Here is a 23,018-nt window from a genome sequence, read left to right as displayed (position 1 = left end):
AAATTTTTTCCAAAAAATATTTTTATGTCAGGGCCGAAGCGATACCACAGTGATAGGGCATTTGCCTTGCACGCGATGATCCAGGAAGGACCGCTGTTCAATCCTCTGGCATCCTATATGGTCCCCCAAGCCAGGAGCGATTTCTGAGCAAAGAGCCACAAGTAACCTCTGAGTGTCACCAGGTGTGGCTCAAAAGCAAAAAAAAAATTTTTTTTTATTAAAGCTATTATGTCAATATTTTTGGCTCAGTTTTGAATTAGAAACCACTCCAGAATTTTCATGGGTGAGATTGTTTTGATTTGTCATCTCACAATATACATATTATATCACCTTTATGAGGCTATATATAGTTTTACCAAACCTTTCTGACCTCAGTAGGATATTGATACACGCTTTTGAAACTACTGATTTAGACTTTTCCTCCTACTGTATACATTCTACTTATTTTTGGCATCAGGGGATGTTTCTGTGACACCAAGCAATGCTTTGGGGGCTACTTTAACTTTGTGCTGTGGGTCATTGTTGGAGGTTCTGCCAAAGATCTAATTGGGGTCAGCTGTATGAAAGGCAGCAACTTAATCTCTAGTTCTACCTACCTCTTTGGTGCCTTCACTCTTTACACATTTTTTGTTTGATTTTTGGGTCACACCCTCAGGGCTCAGGGGTTACTCCTGGCTCTACACTCAGAAATAGTTCCTGGCAGGCTCGGGGACCATATGGGATGCTGGGATTCAAACCACCAACCCTCTGCATGCAAGGCAAATGCCTTATCTCCATGCTATCTCTCTGGCCCCGACTCTTTACATTTAAAGGCTTAGTTGTCTTCACAGACTGAGATTATAGCATAGAATTTTACTGAAAAGTGTGAATTATTAATTAAACTAAAATAAATTTGACTTAAACATAAATTCACAGTCTGGAAGAATTTTACCAACCTTTTCTACCACGGCCTAGATCATAAAAAAAAAAAAAAATCAACAATTTCATGTTTTCCTCTGAAAGTAGATTTCACTAAAGTGAATACAAAATATAAATAGAGCCAGAAAAATAGTACAGGAGGTCAGGCCTATGTCTTGCACACAGCCAAGCTTGAGTCAATTCCTAGTACTGCATTATGGTCGCCCAGATTGTCAGAGGATACTATTGGGCACAAAGTCAGAAACAGTCTCTGAGCATTACTGGTGTGATTCCTAAGCATAAATCCACTTTGTTTATAGAAAATTAAAATTACCAGTCATAAATAAAACATGTTTTGAGATTCATTAAAATATACCAAATCTAGGAGCTAAGATAATTACTTCCTAAGTTTCTAGTACTTGGTAGAAGGGTAAATATATCCCTAGGAAAAAAAATAAGATTGAAGCAGAACCCTTATTCTTTTCTTTCAATTAATGAAAGAAAACATAAAAATGCTCAGTGGATATTTATATCATTTTTAGATAATCCATGATCAAAATTACTGTTTCCTTTTAAACATTTTTATTTAATTAAAGAACTGTGATTTACATAGTTATTGACAGTTTACTTTGAAGCATATCCGATTTTAACACCAAGCCCATGACCAAAGCCAACTTCCCCGAGCAGCGTTCCCATACTCCATCATCCCAAACCTTGACAGGAACATTAAAAAGTTTGATGGTTTCAGCTTAGATCTCATGTTTTCAGTGTTGTTGAGTCTGTGCTTTGGATAAAATTACTGTTTCTAATATGCATGAGTCTCACACTCAGTTAAACACTCACCATTTGTTTGCATAGAAGGTGCAATATTTCAGAAAGCAAGACCCCAGCTCTTCCAACAGGAAGCAAAGGTTTGCTAAATTCTCTGTAAAAGACAGAAATGATTGAGTACCTCCGAAAAAAAATTCACTTTTCTAGAACAGTAAGGAATAACGAATACCAAAACAACAGATACTGTACAACATAAATAATATGGGTTAAATCAATTTTAGAATATCTCAAAGCAGATTTCCGCAGAAGCAGACAGGAGATTTCAAGTTTACTTTATATGCCATGTAGAAGTTGGAAAGGGCCTTGGAAATTCTAAGTTTCTTTAACGGCTTCAGTGATAGAAATAATACAAAGAAGCAGTCTCAATAAAATATATGTCTACTGGGGCCAGGGAGACAGCGCTGAGGGCTGGAGCACAGGCTTTGCCTGCAGAATTTAGCCTGACTCTGAAAGTCATGATTGCAGGTCCTCCAAGCTCTAACAGGAGTGACTCCCTGAGCACTGAGCTGGGAAAGGACCCTGAGCACCACCAGATAAAAACAAGATAAACAAAAAACAACAAAAACTCCTGTCTATTTACATAAAACTCCCATTTGAAGAAAAGAACATCAGGTAATAGGAAATTGTGAAGACCAGTTTATGAAATGTTTTTAAGAAATTACTATCCTCAAACTGCATGAATCCTAGCTTGGTGGGGGCACCCGGCGGGATCCCCAGGAGCCCCTTTAAACACACTGAACCTCCCAAGAACCCCCAACCCACAACTAGCTGTGGGCTCTGCCCATCTATGTCTGGTCCCCAAACCTCGCAGATGCACTAGTGTCTGCTTGAAGACATTTCAATTCATACCATATGTAGCTTGGGCCTAACATTTCTTTCTCTGATATAATCTACAGCCCAAATTATGTCTACCAAAAGGAGACCCATAGTTCCCACTGAAATACTAATAAGTTTGTTGATTTAATTGTACTTGTTCTTCATTTTAAATATTGTATTTGTGAGGGGCCGGTGAGGTGGCGCTAGAGGTAAGGTGTCTGCTTTGCAAACGCTAGCCAAGGACCGCGGTTCAATCTCCCGGCGTCCCATATAGTCCCCCCAAGCCAGGGGCAATTTCTGAACGCTTAGCCAGGAGTAACCCCTGAGCATCAAATGGGTGTGGCCCAAAACAAACAAAAAATATAAATAATGTATTTGTTCCCAGCTTCCCCCCCACTCCCTCAGTTTGCTTGTTTTTGAACAAGATATCTGCAGTATGTGTACGAATTTGTTCATAAATTTCTTTTTACTATAGTCTGGCCCTCCAATAGTCTAAGGGACAGTGAACTGGACCCCTGTTGAGGTGTCGCTAGAGATAAGGTGTCTGCCTTGCAAGCGCTAGCCAAGGAAGGACCACAGTTCGATCCCCCGGCAATTTCTGAGCACTTAGCCAGTAGTAACCCCTGAGCATCAAACGGGTATGGCCCGAAAAACAAAAACAAAAAACAAAAGTTTGAGAATGCCAGTATTAAAGGCTAACATGTTCTAACCATGAGTCTTCAAAGGCACTAAGAAGAATCAGTTGTTGTATTTTGCACCAGTTAAACTTGACATATACTAAAACAAATTAGAGCTTACATGATAAGTTCTCTCATAGAGATTCCGCCTTCTTTTAACATGGGGGTCACAAGTTCAGCAAGGTACAACCAAATATGGGGAATATCAATGGCCATGTCATCTGCCAGTTCCAATGTTTCTGAAAAACTGAAAAACGAGAAAAATTCATATGCAAAGGTAATTCAGAAAATTAAATAAATCAAAATTACTCAAAACAAACACTGATTAAGCATCTGTTACATTATGTATTATTCTATTTATATTAAGCATCAAAGAACTAGAAATCAAGTTCTTCTTGCTGTCAAAGAGCTAACAGGGCGGAAAGAAAGAGAATAGTTTAATAAATGCGTACCTGCCGACAGGGCTAAAAATACTACGAAAGAACAGAGCTGTGATGAATTAAGAGTAACAGGATATTCTAAAACAGAAGTGATCAGAAAATATCTGAGGCATTTGAAAGACTGCAGGTAGCATATGAAAGACTAAGGAAGAAATTATGACGTAGTCACATCAAGGTATTTTTTGAGGGGAGACAGTTATTTAACTTTTTAGACAAACTTCTTTCTTTTTTTAAAATAATAATTATTTAAGCACCATGGTTACAGAAATGTTTATAGTTGTATTTTAGTCACAGAATGTACTTCACCAGTACAACTCTTCCATCACCAATCCCCATTTCCCTCTTACTCCCCACCTCCGTGCCTGTCTCTAGGACAGGCATTCTGCTTGCTTCTGTCTCTCCCCCACCTTGACATATTGGTTTGCATTATTGTTAATGAGGGGGTACCATGTGTATCACTTTATCTCTAAAGGAGCTTCTTTAAAAGACAGGACAGGGGCCCGGAGAGATAGCACAGCGGCGTTTGCCTTGCAAGCAGCTGATCCAGCACCAAAGGTGGTTGGTTCGAATCCTGGTGTCCCATATGGTCCCCGTGCCTGCCAGGAGCTGTTTCTGAGCAGACAGCCAGGAGTAACCCCTGAGCACCGCTGGGTGTGGCCCAAAAACCAAAAAAAAAAAAAAAAAAAAAAGAGACAGGACAAACTTTGCTGCATGTGGCATTGAGTATAGACTCTCATAGAGCTTATGGTTGCCCTCTACTAGATTAAGAAAGGTATGTTTACTCCTAGTTTATTAAGGGGTTGCATACAGTTCCAATCATTAATTAATGTTGCACTTATATTAATGTTCTTTTGGTTTTGGTCTTTGGGTCACACCAATTGTGCTCAGGACTTACTTATTCCTGGCTCTATGTTCAGAGATTATTTCTGGTAGTTCAGGGGACCAGGGAGTAAACCTGGGTTGGCTGCATGTAAAGCAAATGCCCTATCTTACTCACTGCACCATTTTACCAATCCCAAATGTTCTATTTAGTTTTTGTAAACATTCATACTTTGTTGTTTTTTTACATTCATACTTTTATTATAATCTTTTACTTATGAATGCATACACTCAATATTTATATTTCTGTAAATCTATTCAGATTTTCCTCTTAAAATTTTTGTTTTGGGGCACACTTAGCAATCCTCAGGGGTTGCTCCTGGCTCTGCGCTCAGAAATTACTTCTGGCAGGCTTGGGGACTATATGGAAATGCTGGGGATCGAATCCAGATTTGACTACTTTCAGGACAAACCCTTTGTGCTATCACTACAGCCCAATTTTTTCTTAATTCTCTTGACTCTTACTAAACTTCACATTTGTAGTATTTACCTATTTAAGTTTTTAAATGCCTTAACAAGGAATTATCCATAGTTTTAGAAAAAAAGATCAACATAGTACTGCTTTACAATTTTGTGGAATTTCAGATTAGCTTCATTCATTAGCTTTATGCCTCTACAGGTGTCAACACTTTCTGCTCTTCCACCCAGAGAGAGCTCTCCCATATGTGAGAATAGAAAAGAGTAAGAGAGCAACAACAAATTGTCAAAGTCATCAGAACTGAAAATTTTGTCTATAGAAATGAGATTACAGGAGGAAGATGGCAGTAGCTGGGAAGATCCTTGAGATGCTGGTGGAGAAAAGTGAATTTTTCAGGTGATGAGTAAGATATTAAAATGATGTATGCATGAAAAGTATGATTAAAAGTATTATAAATCCTGATACTTAAATATAAATGGCTAAAAAATAAAATAAAAATACTATTGTATACTATACAATAGTATAGCAGGTAGGGTGTTTGCCTTTTCATGGCCAATCTGGCACTGATCCTCAGCATCCCATATGATCTGAGCACCACGAGGAGTAATTCTGTAGTTCAGAGCCAGAAGTAATTCCAGAGCACCTCCAGGTGTATAAAAAATACAACCAAAAAATACATCCCAAAACTATACTTTAACAAGTCCTTGAATAATCTTACAGGAATTCCGGCCTCTTATGTGTAATTAATGTTTTTTGTTTTTGTTTTTATTTTTTGGTTTTTGGGCCACACCCAGCGTTGCTCAGGGGTTACTCCTGGCTGTCTGCTCAGAAATAGCTCCTGGCAGGCACGGGGGACCATATGGGACACCGGGATTCGAACCAACCACCTCTGGTCCTAGATCGGCTGCTTGCAAGGCAAACGCCGCTGTGCTATCTCTCCGGGTCCTGTAATTAATGTTTTACATTTCTTTTGTATTACTGTTCTTTAGTTTTCAACACTTTAATCATACACACACACACTCTCTCTCTCTTTCTCTCTCTCTCTGCTGGTTTTTTGCCTTTTTTTTTATGACATCTGGTGATCACCCTCAGGAGTCGGTATCAGAATATTTTGATTTCCTCTTTGATTTAGTCTCTGATCCACTGATAGTTCAGTAGTGAGCTGTTTAATTTCCAGGTGTTAAAATTTTGCCTATCTGTGGGGCTGGAGAGATAGAACAGCTGTGGGGCATTTGCCTTGCATGTGGCTGACCCAGGACAAACCCAGATTTGAAACCCACCATCCCGTATGGTCCCCTGAGCCTGTCAGGAGCGATTTCTAAGTACAGAGCCAGGAGTAACCCGAGTGCTGTGTGTGGCCAAAAGACCAATCAATGAAATAAACTACTTTAAATTTTTTTCCTGTTTGTAATTCATATCTAATTTCAGTGCACTATGCATTATAAATATAATGTATATTATATAGACATTCTTTATATCCCACATATGAGAGAGATCATTCAGTGTCTGTCTCTCTCCTGAGTAACCACTTAGTGCCTAAATTTCACTTTTTGATCATTGAGTTGAAGAAATGAGGAGGAGCACAATCTGGCCTCCTTACTTGTTCACCATTTTGCCTTTCTTAAATTTCATGGCAATCCTGGGTCAACAAGCCTTTTAAGTACCAGCTTTATAACTAGTGCATGCCAAATCATTTAACTAAGGTATTTTACGAAATTCTGTTGCACACATTAATTGATTAGTGTAAACACAACCTTATGTATTTTGGGATACAAAATACGTGTGACATGCTTTTATTGTGGTGGCCTATCATGGAGGCCACAACATGTCTATGAGGATCTATATTTTATCTCCAAGGTCTACATTTTCTGTTGATTGAAATAGAACTATATTACACCTTTGCTATATTCATTCAAACCATGTAATCTACTAAAGTTAATGGGCCAGACACACAATACAGGAATTAAGTTCTTGCCCTGCACATGACCAACTCCAGTATAAATCCTGGCACCACAAATGGTTCTTTGAACACTGTCAGGAGTGATCTTTACGCAAAAAGCCAGGAGCAAGTCCAGAACACTGCTGAGCCAGGCAAAAAAAAAAAAAAAAAAAAAGTCACATGTAAACTATAAAGGTTATTTTATTCATATACTGGCTTCCAATTTAAAATAAATAGGTAGATGAATTAAATAATAAAGTTATTTATGTAGGCCCCTTCTGATGAGTGCTTGCAAAGCTATACATTTTCACTTAATACTGTTTTAGCTATGTCCCACAAATTCTGATAATTTGTTCTTCAGTTTTGTTTGTTTCCAGGAATATTTTGATCTTCTCTTTGATTTTGTCTCTGACTCACTGATTGTTCAGTAGTGAGCTGTTTGATTTCCAGTGTTAAAATTTTTCCTGTTTTTAGGGGGGCGGAGAGGTGGCGCTAGAGGTAAGGTGTCTGCCTTGCAAGCGCTAGCCAAGGAAGGACCGCGGTTCGATCGCCTGGCGTCCCATATGGTCCCCCCAAGCCAGGAGCGACTTCTGAGTGCTTAGCTAGGAGCAGCAACCCCTTAGCATCAAACGGGTGTGGCTGAAAAACCAAATAAAAATTTTCCTGTTTTTTTGGGCCGGAGAGATAGCATGGAGGGTAAGGCATTTGCCTTTCATGCAGAAGGTCATCGGTTCGAATCCCGGCGTCCCATATGGTCCCCCGAGCCGGCCAGGAGCGATTTCTGAGCATGAAGCCAGGAGTAACCCCTGACTGCTGCTGGGTGTGACCCAAAAACCAAAAAAAAAAAAAAAAAAAAAAATTTTCCTGTTTTTAATTCATGTCTAATTTCAGTGCATTATATATTATAGATATCTACTAATCCACTCTTCCAGTTCTTCCTTCAGAGCTATATATATTATATATAACAATATATAATGTATATGAATGTGTGTATTTTACACTTTTAATTTTATTTATTGATTGACTGATTTTTGGGTCATACCCGGCAGTGCTTAAGGTTATTCCTGTCTCTGTGCTTAGAAATCGCTCCTGGCAAGCACAGGCGACCATTTGGGATGCCGGAATTCAAACCACTGTCCATCCTGGATAGGCTGCTTGTAAGGCAAACTCCTTACCACTGTGCTATCTCTCAGGCCTCAGAGCTAGTATATTCTTGTTGGGGTTTAGCCTATCAAGGGGTAAAAAGGTGGTGTTGAAGTCTCCCACTATTACTGTGTTGCTATTGATGTCTTCCTTCAATTTGGGCATCCATTGTTTTAAAAATTAGTTGACCCCTCACTGGGTGTGTATATATTTAGGAGTAATTTTCTCCTGTTGTATATATCCCTTGATTATTAGAAAAGTTCATCTTTGTCCCTTTTAACAGTTTTAGTCTAAAGTCTGTGTCATCTGATTTAAGTATGACCACCCTAGCCTTTTTTTTTGTTTTGTTTTGTTTTGGGGCCACATCCAGTGGCTCAGGGGTTACTTCTGGCTATATACTCAGAAATCGCTCCTGGCTTGGAGGACCATATGGGACGCCAGAGATCGAACCAGGTCCATCCTGGATCTGCTACTGTGCTATCCCGTTGGCCCCACCCTAGCCTTTTTAAGGTAGTTGTTTGCTTGAGTGATTGTCCTCCAACTTTAAGTTGATGTATGTTCTAACTATTCAGATGTGTTTCTTGTAGGCAGCAAAACACTGGATTCAGCTTTTGAACCATTTTGTCTCTCTGTGTATCTTTTAACTGTTGCCTTTAGACCAACTGACATTGAGAGATAATTGTCTTGGGATTTAGTGTCACCTTGCAGGAGTTTGGCATGTTTGCTGGTTGTCTAGTCTGAAAGTAAGATCTTTCAGTTCGTCTTTTTTTTTTTTTTTTTTTGGTCACACCCGGCGATGCTCAGGGGTTACTCCTGGCTGTCTGCTCAGAAATAGCTCCTGGCAGGCATGGGGGACCATATGGGACACCGGGATTCGAACCAACCACCTTTGGTCCTGGATCGGCTGCTTGCATGGCAAACGCCGCTGTGCTATCTCTCCGGGCCCCAGTTTGTCTTTTAAGGCTGGTTTTGAGTCCGTCAATTTCCTGAGCTGCTGTTTATCTGTGAAGTTTTGTATCCTTCCTTCAAATGTGAATGTAAGTCTGGCTAGATGAAGTACTCTTAGCAATAAGTTAATTTTGTTGAGTTTGTCACTATATCCCACCACTGATTTGGGCCTTGAGGCTTTCTTGTGACAAATCTGCTGTAAATCTTAATGATGCTCCTTTGAATATAATTTCCTTTTTTTTTTTTTTTGTGGGCGGGCATACCCAGTGACACTCAATGGTTACTCCTGGCTATGTGCTCAGAAATTTCTCCTGGCTTGGGGGACCATATAGGACGCTGGGGAATCGAACCACAGTCTGTCCTAGGCTAGCGCCAGTAAGGCAGACACCTTACTGCTCTGTACCACCACTCCGGCCCTAATTTCCCTTTTTGATCTTGCTGCTTTCAGTATTCCATTCGAATCTGTAGGGTTTCTCATTGTGATTAGGATGTGTCTTGTGGTGCTTTTCTTCAGTTCTCTTTTAGCTGGTACTATTCAGATATGCAGGATTTGGTTGCATGCACTCTTTTAGCTCTAGGAGTTTCTCTAAAATTATGTCCTTGATTGTTGATACTTCATAGGGGTTTTCTTTCTGGGTCTCCAATGATCTTGTGTTGTTTTTATTGAGTTTATCAAAGACTTATATTTTCATCTGTTTACATTCTTTGAGGACTTTTCCCATTGTCTGATCATTTGTTGGTTTTGGTTTTATTTGGGGGGTGGGGGAGGTTGGTTGACATTCGGCGGCGCTCAGGGATTATTCCTGGCCTAACGCTCAGAAATTGCTCCTAGCAGGCTCAGGGGACCACATGGGATGCTGGGATTTGAACCATCTTCCTTCTGCCCTACCTCCATGCTATCTCTCTGGTCCCTGATCATTTAAGACTCTTTTCTAACTTCCTCTGTTGTATGGAAGTGTATGCCTCTCATCTTCCAGCTCAATGATTCTGTCTTCAGTCACCATTACTCTGCTGGGAAAGCTTTCCAGTATGGTTTTTATTTCACCTACCAAGATTTTCTGTCCTGTTATTTCAGTTTGAAGTTTTCTCACTTCTACTCTCATAACCTCTTGATTCTTATTTGTGGCATATTGTTTGTTCCATGCTTTCTTTTGAGTTCTATGAACCGCCTCCATATTTCTTCTGTAAAGTTCTTACAGGCTAAATAGGTAGTTGGTATTTTTTGGGTCATCAGAGCTATCATCTTCATTCTCTAAACTGGGAGAGTTCTTTTCCCATTGTCATGGTTGCAGTGTGATTTTTTCCTGTGTTAGTACTGAAGTTCAGACTGGAGTGCAAGGCCATGGAGCTCTTTGCCTTCGGCTATGTCTGTTCATGTGGGAATGCAGATGTATCTTCTGGGTTCAGCCCTCCAAAATTTAATTAAAGAAAAATGTGCATGTTGAAAATAAATTCTTACCTGAGTCTTATACAAAGGCAAAATAATCTACTATAACAGAATTAGATAATCAGTAGCAGCTTCTAAAATTTGCATTATCTTAACAATTTAAAAAATCTTGTAGGATAAACAAGATTTATAAGATAAGCAAGAGAAAATGAAGACATCTAAATATAAGATTGGTCAACTATTCATAATAAAACCAACATACAGGTAGAAACAAAATGCATTCCTTTTTTTTTTTTTTTGGTTTTTGGGTCACACCTGGTGGTGCTCAGGGGTTACTCCTGGCTGTCTGCTCAGAAATAACTCCCGGCAGGCACGGGGGACCATATGGGACACCGGGATTCGAACCAACCACCTTTGGTCCTGGATCGGCTGCTTGCAAGGCAAATGCCGCTGTGCTATCTCTCCGGGCCCACAAAATGCATTCTTGTACTTTCATATGACCCTCAAATAATTACAAGAAAGGACTAAACTGGTACTTATGTAATAGGCTCTTCTCTGTTAGAAAGCACCTGTTCAATTTTACATTTGAAATTTTCTTTCTATATAAACACAATTCAATGCCCCTTCTTAAATCGATACATAGCAGCATATGGTGCTTGGGTTACGTGGCAGTGCTTAGGACAAAATCCTTTTGTTTTGTTTTGGGCCACACCCAGTGCTGTCAGGGGTTACTCCTAGTTCTGCATTCAGGAATCACTCCTGGGGGATAAGAAGACCATATGGAATGTTGGGGAAGGAACCTGGGTCAGCCATGTCCAAAGCAAGTGCTCTACCCACTATTCTATGACTCTAGCCCTATTCCTGAAATAACTATTTTTGCCTATTCTCTTATTTTTGAGTCCAAGCCTGGACTCAATATTAATTTTGTTGTTGTCTAACCAGGCTATCAGGACCTGAATAAATGAGAGTACAACACAGTAGCAACCAGACTATCAAACAAAATAACTTGGAACAAACTGTCAATAATTGGGAGTTACATGTACATTTATATGATTTAAATGAAATTATCTTTTTCATAGATTATGTTTCCTGGTTAATCATCATCATGGTTCAATGATAGAATAGGCTTTTAGATTTATATAGTATGTCAATATTACAGAATTTCCTACCCCTTAACTTCTCCCACTCCTCCCCCCAATGAAAAGCTTTCTTTAAAGAACTTATATGGGTTTTCATGTAAATGAGCTGTTAAGGACCAGCTTTACTGAAGTTAAAGGTCTCTGCTACTTTACATACAGAAGAGAATCTTATATTCTAGCACAATCTACAAAATACCATCATATCAACCAACATATTACAAAGACAATTTTAACGTGTGGCAAAAGCTAAATACTTAAATGAGTTTGTACTTTTAAAATTAACCAGTACTCAAGAACCTAGTAACTGGAAACCACTCTGGAGGAGAATACTGACCCTCTGAAAAAGTCCTGCTTGCTGAGTTTTTCTGACTGCACAAGCTGATACAGTAATTGGCCCATGTGGTCCCTGGTGATTTGGCTTCTTTCCAGGGTGGACTCCACTCCCATTCTCACAAACACATGTAGCAGGCCTTGGGCATTCAGTTCATCTACACATTGCATGGCTTCCTGTTCAAATAGCAAATAAAAGCTTACTCCAAAATCTAGACAGTGGTTTTACTAAGACCAACCTATAAGGGAGGGATATGATGGGTGTCATGATTAGTATGTGGTTATCCTTCCCCAAACTATTGTGAGAACCTGGCATCTACTAGGAAAACATGACACTTTGAAAAGCCTCATGTTACCTAGAGAGCTGATTATTTCCTTGGTACAACCTGACTTTAAATGTTCTTTTCACAATAGCAAGCTCTTCATTGGAATCTATCTTGGCATTAAGTACATCACAACTGTGTCATTTTTGGGGAGGGTTTGGGTCACACCCAATGAAGCTCAGAAGTAATTCTTGGCTTTGCGCTCAGATTATCGCTCCTGGCTTGGGAAACCATCTGGGACACCGGGGGATTGAACTGTGGTCTGTCCTAGGCTTGCGTGTGCAAGGCAAATGACTTTACCACTTACACCACCGCTCCAGCCCCATAACTGTGTCATTAATGACTGGCATTTGTGTAATCTGGGGCCAAAATTTAGTGCCAACAGTATGATCTAGTTCAATAAACTTTAAGAGTTACATTCTGTATAAGCAGTAATATTTTCCTCTGGATTGTTCGAGCAAAAAAAGGTAATTCTCTGATTTCATTTTGTTCTTATTTAGAAACTTTATAGTGTCTGGTTGCCTTGGATCAACAGAGTTGGAATTTATTTTTGAAAAACGATTCACAAGTTAATGTTCACATAATCCATTACCCTTTATTTCACTGAAATGTTTCACTTAACTAAAAAAATAATTATTGGGAGTATGCTGTCATAACATTTAAAAATATTTCTCTCCATTTAAACTATGTTCTCTCCAATTTAAAATATGTTGATCTCCATATTCCTGTGCACTTGTCCTGATAGCATGTGTGTCCTATTTGAAGAAATAAACTTCCCTTTAAAATAAAAAGTGTTTAGTTACTCCAAAGTGGGAACAGATTGGTATCTAGTCTCTCTTCTTACCATCTGATCTTGTGAACTATCTCATCAACTGAAAAGAGAATAACAGGCAAAAATGCATCAGAGTTTGCAAGCTAAAGATATAGAATTTGAATTAATTTCTCTTAGTTTTATCATTTCACAATACTGGTCTAAAGTTGATTTAGACCAGTGGTTTAAAGTTGTTCTATACCTGTGGACTTTGGCCAAGCCAGCAATTAAAACCAACCACTGATTATTATGATTATGATTATTATTTTAGTTTCTGGGCCACATCTGGTGGTGCTCAAGGGTTACTCCTGGCTCTGTGATCAGAAAACACTCCTGGCAGGCTGGGGGGTGGGGGGTGGGGGGGAGATGGGGATGGTATGAGACTCAGGGGATCAAAGCTGGGTCATCCCCAGGTTGCCACATGCAAGACAAACACTCTACTTCTGTGCTATAGCTCCGGCCCACCAACAACTGTTTAGACCATAATCAAAAGTTACTATTCTTCTTGGTCTCAAAACTTTGTGGTGTTGTTTTTTATAAAAAAGATTTACCTTGAGGGCCTGGAATGGTGGTGCTAGAGGTAAGGCATCACAAGCACTAGCCTAGGACAGACCGCGGTTTGATCCCCTGACGTCCCATACGGTCCCCCCAAGGCAGGAGCAATTTCTGAACACATAGCCAGGAGTAACCCCTGAGCATCAAATGGGTGTGGCCCAAAATAAACCCCAAAAAACAAAAAAATGATTTACCTTAAAATCATTAATATGCAGAAATTCATCAATAATGGATTTGGACTTTCTCTCCATCTCTTCTTCTGTCAAGCTTGGCTTGTCGGAGGCTGATGTCACTGGAATTTCTGGTTTTACTACTAGTAAGGTAAAAATTTAAAGGTGAGAAAATGAAAATGAAAAAAATTGTCATCAAATATGGTAGAATTTCCTGATATCATATTTTTAGTAAGGGCATTAAAATAGTTACAAAACTTACATGGTAAAAACAGAACATAAAAACATTAATTTTAAAACATTTAAAAATTTAAAACTTCGGGGCCGGGCGGTGGCGCTGGAGGTAAGGTGCCTGCCTGCCTTGCCTGCTGCGCCTAGGACGGACCGCGGTTCGATCCCCCGGCGTCCCATATGGTCCCCCAAGAAGCCAGGAGCAACTTCTGAGCGCATAGCCAGGAGTAACCCCTGAGCGTCACAGGGTGTGGCCCAAAAACCAAAAAAAAAAAAAAAAAAAAAAAAAAAAAATTTAAAACTTCATATAGTATACAACAATTACAAAGACATAAAAACAGGTTTTTTTTCATTTTGTTTTTGTTTTGTTTTGTTTTGGGTCACACTCGGCAGCGCTCAGATGTTACTCCTGGCTCAGAAATCACTCCTGGCAGGCTCGGGGGACCATATGGGATGCCAGGATTCGAACCACTGACCTTCTGCATGCAAGGCAAATGCCGTACCTCCATGATCTCTCTCCAGCCCCAGAACAGGTTTTTTCAAAAGTATAAACTTTTTTAAACTAAAAAATGTGGTGCTAGTGACTGAACCCAGGTCTTTCAGCTGCCAAGCATGAGTTTGGTCTGTTGAGCTCTCTCTCCTGTGACAGAGGTGCTTGATTCTCCCCTTGACTTCAATGATCAGAAGCACAATAAGGAACAAAAGGATAAGAAATATGACTACATAAGCTCTAATCATATGAGCCTCTGGCAATTGCTTGACTATACAATTATGCCCCCTACTTATAATTTGATAATGGTAATTCTCTTTCTCATTAAAAAAATTTTTTTTTTAATTATGGGTCTGAGAAAGAGTAGAGCAGGAGTGATTGCCAAGTGCTGAGCCAGGAGTACACCCTGGATTTTTACAGTTGCTCATGAAAAATTTCTCACCAGAATCCCTGGTTTTGTTCCGGTCGACATCAGCACTGTTCCTTTCCAGGTCCATGCCTCCTGTGAGCTGTTTCACTGTCTCCAGCATCTCTCTCCGTTGCTCTTCTTGAGACTGATTGTCTAGCAAATCTTTACTGCTACTGCCCCTCATGAAAGTGTTCGGACGAGCTGCTGCAGATGGAAGGGGCTTGTCATTCTTCTCCCTGCCCGTGCTTCCACGACTTAAAAAAAAAATAGAACAAAACTTTTCAAAAGAATGTCTACCCTACCCCATCATACAAAATAGCATTAAAGTGTTCTAACTCTACACAGAATAGTCTTTCACAGAAAACTATAGATACGTGGGATACCAACTATATCCCAAAGAGAAAGTACTTATATTAAAAAAAAATAGGTACTTTAAAAGGAATATTAAGGTATGGCTATACTGTCCCCATAAATATTGGACTGAACACTTAAACGCTTAAATGTTAATTCTTCATTTTATTATTAATTTCATGCCAGGATCAAATCCAGAAATTCAAATGCAAGATGAGTGTTCCACTGATAAGCTATCTTCCTAGTCTTCAAAAAAATTTTAATTAAAGAAAAAAATTGGGGGAACATATTCAGTGTGCCTCATGGATGGGCTCAGATATCCTCTTGGCAAGGCTTGAGAGGGCCAGGTATGGCACTGGCAATCAAAGCTGGGTTGGCCACATGCAAGGCAAATGCTCGACACTCTATACTACCTCTCCACCCCACCCCTCCCTTTTTTATTTTAGAGAACATACTGGCCTGGACCATTCCTTAGATGCTGTGGGCAGGGGGCAGAAATTTTAGGAGTCAAACTTGAAGCCTGAACCACTTAAAGATATCCTCTTTTTGTTTTGGTCTTTGGGTCACACCTGGGGGTGCTCAGGAGCTGCTCCTAACTCATTGCTCCAGAGTTACAACTGGCAATATAGAGGGTGCATAGTGCTATTTGCTTATTTGTAAAAACAATGATCCAAAAAAAAAAAAAGAATCTGCTACTATTATTGAATCACTTCCCCAGACCTGTTCAGCTTTTAAAAATTATTTAAGAACACATGGTGTTGAAGTGATAATGTAGTGGATAGGATGCTTTTCTTGAATGCAGTTGACCTGGGTTCTATCCTGAGATCCCTTTACATTGTCTGGAGTGATCTCTGAGCACAGAGTCAGGAGTAAGCCCTACATAACACCAGGTGTGGCCAAGGGGAAAAAATCATTTAAGAACAGGGGCCGGCGAGGTGGCACTAGAGGTAAGGTGTTTTGCCTTGCAAGCACTAGCCAAGGAAAGGACCACGGTTCGATTCCCCGGTGTCCCTTATGGTCCCGCCAAGCCAGGGGCAATTTCTGAGTGCTTAGCCAGGAGTAACCCCTGAGCATCAAACGGGTGTGGCCCGAAAAACCAAAAAAAAAGAATATAGGGGCCCAGAGAGATAGCACAGTGGCATTTGCCTTGCAAGTAGCTGATCCAGGACCAAAGGTGGTTGGTTCGAATCCTGGTGTCCCATATGGTCCCCTGTGCCTGGCAGGAGCTATTTCTGAGCAGACAGCCAGGAGTAAACCCTGAGCATCACCGGGTGTGGCCCAAAAACAAAAAGCAAAACTAAAAAAAAAAAAATATAGAAGTGAGCAGCAGATAGAGATCTTGTCTGGCATGTGGGCAATCCAGGTTCCCTGAGCACCACCAGGAATAATTCCTAAGTTTGGAGTCAGTAGTAACCCTCCGAGTATTGCCAGGTGGGTGATCAAAAAACAAAAATAATACAGAAGACAGTGACAATTTATGAACTAAATGAGTGAATGGGAATACCGAAAGAACATGGTATTGCTATTTTAGAAATTATACTATGGTACTTTATTCAGAAACTTTGAATACTAGTATATAGGAAATATTGGAGAAACAGTATATATAAGTAGTCTCTTATTAGCCAAGTGGCACATTATTCATTGTTCAGGAGAATCTTCCTGTATTTCTTTTTTAATATCCTTTTAGACATTTCTAATGAGCTTAACAATTTCTTGGCCCATTATGTTTGGAATAGAAGCAGTGAATTAAAGAAGAAAAAAGAGGAGAGAGTGGAGGGAGGAAAACCATGTAACCACTATAAAAGAATGCATAAAGATACATAAAAAGAGCCTCCAGGGGGAAATTTATGGTAGGGCAACAAATCACAAAAATCTCAATAGCACAACTAATAATAGTAATGACAACCAATAGTCAATGATAATCTATTTCTCACCATTGAAAAGCCGACCTGTGGAAAATAGATCTTTTTCATAGGCCAAGAAATAGTTTAGAAAATCTTGAGTAGGAGATATAGTACAGTGGTAGGGTGCTTGCCTTTGCATGCCACTGGCCTGGGTTTGATTCTCTGCATCATATCTAGTTCCTCTGAGCCCCACCCTGAGTAATCCTTGTGCCCCATCAGATGTGACTCAAAAACAAAAAAAAAAAAAAAAAAAAAGGAGAAACTCTGTAACTAGTCAAATTGATTACAATAATAAAAACAGTCTAGAGAAAAAGCTCAATGGGCTAAAAACATGCTTTGCATGCAGGAGATCTGGGTTTGATCCTGGGTACCACCTAGTGCCCTGGATACTACTGTAAGCAATCCCCAAGCACTGAACCATGAGAAGTCCCAGAAAACCGCTGAATGTGGAATACACACATATAAACAAAGTCAAAGAAAGAAATAAAAACAAAAAAGAAATAAAAGCTTGAGAGAAGTTAAAGAGGGATCTGCTTTGAAAGTACTTATAAAACATATTTTCCTTCTAACTACTTCAAGTCCTTATCCATTCTACACAAGCCAACCAATGAAATACTGACTTTATTAATTCTACAAAAATGAAAACAGGAAGACATAATTAGCAGAATAGTGAAAAGAAAATTTAGATATCCTTAAATATAATTTGAACAGCATGACAGGGAAGTATCGCAGGTTACCACTCAACATAGTGCTATTCTAATGTTGAGAAAAAAGAAATTCAGGATAACACTAAACAAATGGTATTTGAAAGTGCTGAATTCTAACTACTAGCCTACCAAGTATTTGAGATTCTGCTTTTGTAGTATATCATTTTGCTTAAATTGGTCATTTTCAAAAACCTATCACTGCTTCCATGAGAATTTATTGTATATGACTGGGCTGTCATGCCCTTTAAGTGAAATGCTCATATCTTCAAGCACTGATTTAGACAGTCCTACATATCTCTCCAGAGCTCACTGTGTACACTTGGTTTTCCTAAGGAGTATACTATTAAATATTTGCAAGGTAGCCTATTTTCCTTCATCTCATCAACCAGATCAATCCACTGTCCAATTAGGTTTTTTCTTTTTTTATGTTTGTGGAACCAGGAATTGAGCCCAAGGCTTTATACATGCAAGACAAATGCTATACCTCGGAATTGCAGTCCTACTCCCCAATTAAGTAGTCTTAGAAATAAGTGTGAAGATTAAAGGAGACAAAGAAAGATAAGTAGATGGAGAGACAGTACAGTGGTAAAGCACTTGGTCTTGCATGTGGCTTTGAAGTCTGGCACCCCATATAGTCCTCCACGCCTGCCAGGAGTGATCACTGAGCAGAGCTAGGAGTAAGCCCTAAACACAGCTTGGTGTGGTCCTCATACCGACCACAATCTATTTTAGAGATAAAAGAAAGGCATTCACAGGGATTATCATCTTGATCTGGGTAGATGTGCAAGAGACTCACATGTGGGAGAGGATAGGAATGGGAGGGAGATGGGAGCAGGAAAAGTAGGGAGAAAAGGAAGGAGGGAGAAACACTGTCTTGCAGAAGACACTTTGAGTTAACAAAGAGAATCAGCTTCTCACCTGGTTAAGGTTCTTCTGGAATCAAACTCTAAGGGCGTGGATGATGGAGAGCCTGAGGGTGCTGGTGGTTGTAAAGCAGAGAATCTGTTTAAACTGGAAGCACTTGACCGTAAAGCATCTATAGTTATTAAGGATTGAGAAAAAATATATAAATCACAAGACTAAAATGTAATTTTTTATAAATCTGGCTCTCTGTGGTCCGGCCTGTGATTAGGCATTTCCTATAAGCCTAACAAAGTGATGCGAATCTCCTCATCCACAGCTATTTTTAGAAATAAAATGTTGAAAGTTATTTGAAAAAGAGTTTAGAAATCCTTGTTCACTGTAACCATTTACCTCTTCAAAAATTGTTCTGGATGCACAAGTGTGAGTGGTAAACAGAAAGGAGAAAGGCAAGAAAAAATAATTTAACTTAAAAAATGGACTAATATAAAGGCTATAATCTCATTTACATAAATATGCATATGCATATAAGAAAAAGTTTATTTACAGAAAAAAGGTCAAATCACACAGTAGAAGGGAAATATGGGAAGGAGAACAACATTTAAGTTTTTTCATTGGATAACTTGTCAGAAATAAACTTTAAGGGGCTGGAGAGAGATACACATGCGTTGCATGTTGCCAACCAGGGTTTGGTCCCTGAGCCCCTCCGTGTGATCTCAGAGTAGAGAGTAAGGAGGAGGAGGAGGAGGGATGGTGGTGGTGGTGGGGGTGGTGGTGGTACAAAGAGACAGAGAAAAAGAGAGAGGGGGAGAGGGAGAGAGAGAGAGAGAAAAGAGAGGGGGGAGAGGGGAGAGAGAGAGAGAGAGGGGGGAGGAGAGGGAGAGAGAGAGAGAAAAGAGAGGGGGGAAAGGGGAGAGAGAGAGAGAGAGAGGAGAGAGAGAGAGAGAGAGAGAGAGAGAGAGAGAGAGAGAGAGAGAGAGAGAGAGGGAGAGAGAGAGAAGGGAAGGAATATTATTTTTTGCTGTGTGCTTTTTCCTTGGGGAAAATTTAGGTGGTGTGTGTGTGTGTGCGCGTGCGCGCGTGTGTGTGTGTGTGTGTGTGTGTGTGTGTGTGTGTGTGTGTGTGTGTGTGTGTGTGTGTGTGTGTGTGTGTGTGTGTGTGTACCACTCAAGGCATGAGCTCTGCTACTGAGCCACATCCCAACCCCAAAATGTTATCACATTTTGTGATGCAGCACATACTTTGTTTTCAGAAATTCAAAGTTGGATTCCTGGCATCACATGGCTCGTGGAACACTGCTTGGAGTCATCTCAAAGCACTGAGCCAAGTTAAGTCACATGGTTTTTATCCAATTATTTATTCTTTTACAATTCTCTGAAATAAAACACTTCTGGGTATTCATGTTCTTTTTTCTCAGTTAAGTAAATTTTCCCTTTTCATTTGCAGTCCTAGGAGTCTCTTTAATTATACTTAATTTGTGAATAAAAAGGAGTCCATCAGATCGAAAATTTAAATGCCTCAACTGAATTAAATTTAAAAAAGTGGGGGAGAACTTGAGTGATAGCACAGTGGTAGGGAGTTTGCTTTGCATGTGGCTGACCCAGTACAGACCTGGTTTTGATCCATGGCATTCCATATGGTCCCCCAAACCAGCCAGGAGTGATTTCTGACTACAGGGCCAGGAGTAATTAATCCCTGAGTGCTTCCGAGTGTGGGCCAAAAACAAAAAATAAATTTAAAAATTATTTTAAATATTTGATTCTTTTTTTTTTTTTTGTTACAGGACACTGGAATTCAAACCACTGTCTGTCCTGGATCAGCTGCGTGCAAGGCACACATAAGCAAGGCACACTGTGCTATCTCTCCGGCCAAAAATATTTAAGACTCTTTTTTTTTGGGGGGGGGTCACACCTGCCAGTGTTCAGGGGTTACTCCTGGCTCCAGGCTCAGGGGACCATATGGGATGCTGAGATTTGAACCACTGACCTCCTGATTGCAAGGCAAACATCTTACCTCCATGCTATTTCTCCAGCCCCACAAAAATATTTAAGATTCTTAATGAGAAAGAAACCCTTAATTTAAATTAGTCAAAGACTCCGGGCCATTAATACACTTGCACATGATTAATCTATAAATCGTTTCCAAAAATCATAAAAAATCAAGAGAGGGAACATGCTGCAAGGTTGGATGTGAACAGACGATAGCCAGGTTTCTGAGAAGGTGTGAACCAAACTTACCAGTCTCGCTTGCCTTTGCTCCACCACTACTGCCTTTCCCCCAGCTGCCCAGTTGTGCTTTAGGTACCAACTGAATTTTCTCATCAATTGTGGGCTGTAACAAAAGTGGCCATAGTTCAATGACAGGATATATTCTAGGATAGTCTCTCTTTTTTTTAATGCAGCAAAATTAATTTTAGCCATAAAAGTTTGCTTAACTAGTCAACTTATGAAACTTAAATGGGATCAGTTCACACTGAAGCCCTTTTCTTGGAATCCATCTTCTAAAAGTGACAGTTTGAAAACATTGGAATACTCAAATACTACAGAATACTCAGGAATCACTCTTGGTAAACTATGAAGACCACATGGGATAGAACTGGGGATAGAGCTTGGGTTGGTCGTGTGCAAGGCTAACGGCCTACCCAATGTTCTATTATGCTGGCCCCAAAATTAGTTCTTTCATTTCTTTATATTACTGTCAGAATTAAGGTTAAAAGACATATTTTACTTTTATATTGGAGACATGTCTGGGGAAAAATATTCAATAAAAGTAATAAGGGAAAAAGAACAGAATATTAGTTAGATGGTTAAGGTGCCCAACTTGAATATGAATTCAAAAAAATCTTTACTACAAATGAAGAGTTATTCTAATATACTTCCATACAACACAAAGAGCTTATAATGCAGTTCCTTAACTTAAAACAGACATTTCTCTCTCTCCCTCTCTCCTCTCCCCCCCTCTCTCTCTCCCTCTCCCCCCCCCCCCTCTCTCTCTCTCTCTCTCTCTCTCTCTCTCATTTGTGAAATATAAAAAAGGAATAATAAATGGTCAGTTGTAACACACCCGAGAGCTGGTTGATATCTTTGAGTTTGTCTAGGGATAGGATCGGGATGGGTGGAGGGATACATTGGTGGAGGGATACAGACACTCCAGTCTGAACCTGGATTTGGAACACTGTATTCTTAAAACTATTTTCACTCACACACACACACACACACACACACACACACACACACACACACACACACACACACACACACACACACACACACACACACACACACGGCAAGGGGTCTGCCTACTGAACTATCTCTTCAAACAACTATTTACATATTTAAAAATAATAAGAAAAAATGTAGGTAAGTGTAAGATTTTGGTTAAAATTGTCAAAAACTGGGGCTGGAGACAGCGGTGCTTGCCTTGCAAGCAGCCGACCCAGGACTTAAGGTGGTTGGTTCGAATACTGGCGTCCCATATGGTCCCCCGTGCCTGCCAGGAGCTATTTCTGAGCAGATAGCCAGGAGTAAACCTCTGAGCACCACTGGTTGTGGCCCAAAAACAAAACAAAACAAAACAAAGCAACAACAACAACAACAACAAAAACAAAAACAAAAAAACAAATAAAATTGTCAAAAACTGGGCCAGAGAGATAGCACAGAGGTAAGGCATTTGACTTTCATGCAGAAGGTTATTGGTTCGAATCCCGGCATCCCATATGGTCCCCCGAGCTTGCCAGGAGCGATTTCTTTTTTTTTTTTTTTTCACGCTGGCCCCGCCGCGCCTCCCCTCCCTCCCGCGGGCCACCCGGCTGGGCGCGCCAGGAGCGATTTCTAAGCCTGGAGCCAGGAGTAAACCCTGAGCACTGCTGGGTGTGACCCCCCCCCCAAAAAAAAAAACAAACGAACAAAAACAAAACAAAACAAAAATTGTCAAAAACTTGGGGGCTGGGCCCGGAGAGATAGCACAGCGGTGTTTGCCTTGCAAGCAGCCGATCCAGAACCAAAGGTGGTTGGTTCGAATCCCGGTGTCCCATATGGTCCCCCGTGCCTGCCAGGAGCTATTTCTGAGCAGACAGCCAGGAGTAACCCCTGAGCAACGCTGGGTGTGGCCCAAAAACAAACAAACAAAAACAAAAACAAAAACAAAAAAACTTGGGGGCTTGATAGAACAGCGGTAGCCCGTTTGCCTTAGACACAAAAGGACAGTGGTTTGAATCCCAGCATCCCATATGGTCCCCCAAGCCTGCCAGGAGCGATTTCTGAGCATAGAGCCAGGAGTAAACCCTGAGCACAGCCGGGTGTGACCCAAAAACCAAAACCAAAAAGGGGCGGGGGAACAGAGAGATAGCACAGCGGCATTTGC

At 40.2% G+C, this 23,018-nt stretch overlaps 1 protein-coding gene across 15 annotated transcripts in view; it reads right to left on the bottom strand.

Annotated features, from left to right (window-relative positions):
- Positions 1-23,018, bottom strand: part of EIF4G3 (eukaryotic translation initiation factor 4 gamma 3) — a 311,452-nt gene that overhangs the window by 20,587 nt on the left and 267,847 nt on the right. For 13 of the 15 annotated variants that reach the window (XM_049771938.1, XM_049771941.1, XM_049771939.1 and 10 more), the window contains 7 exons: positions 20,894-20,987; positions 18,714-18,831; positions 14,867-15,087; positions 13,728-13,846; positions 11,849-12,021; positions 3,343-3,468; positions 1,741-1,822 (listed from right to left, as the gene is read on the bottom strand). In XM_049771938.1, coding sequence (XP_049627895.1) covers positions 1,741-1,822; positions 3,343-3,468; positions 11,849-12,021; positions 13,728-13,846; positions 14,867-15,087; positions 18,714-18,831; positions 20,894-20,987 — 933 coding nt within the window. The remainder of the gene's footprint in view (positions 1-1,740; positions 1,823-3,342; positions 3,469-11,848; positions 12,022-13,727; positions 13,847-14,866; positions 15,088-18,713; positions 18,832-20,893; positions 20,988-23,018) is intronic. The other 2 variants (XM_049771940.1, XM_049771943.1) reach the window with 1 other exon arrangement.

Source organism: Suncus etruscus, chromosome 4 (genome assembly GCF_024139225.1).
Source record: "Suncus etruscus isolate mSunEtr1 chromosome 4, mSunEtr1.pri.cur, whole genome shotgun sequence".
NCBI classification, from domain to species: domain Eukaryota; kingdom Metazoa; phylum Chordata; class Mammalia; order Eulipotyphla; family Soricidae; genus Suncus; species Suncus etruscus.
The sequence above is the reverse complement of the archived record's forward strand: the minus strand, read 5'-3'. Positions and strand labels throughout refer to the sequence as shown.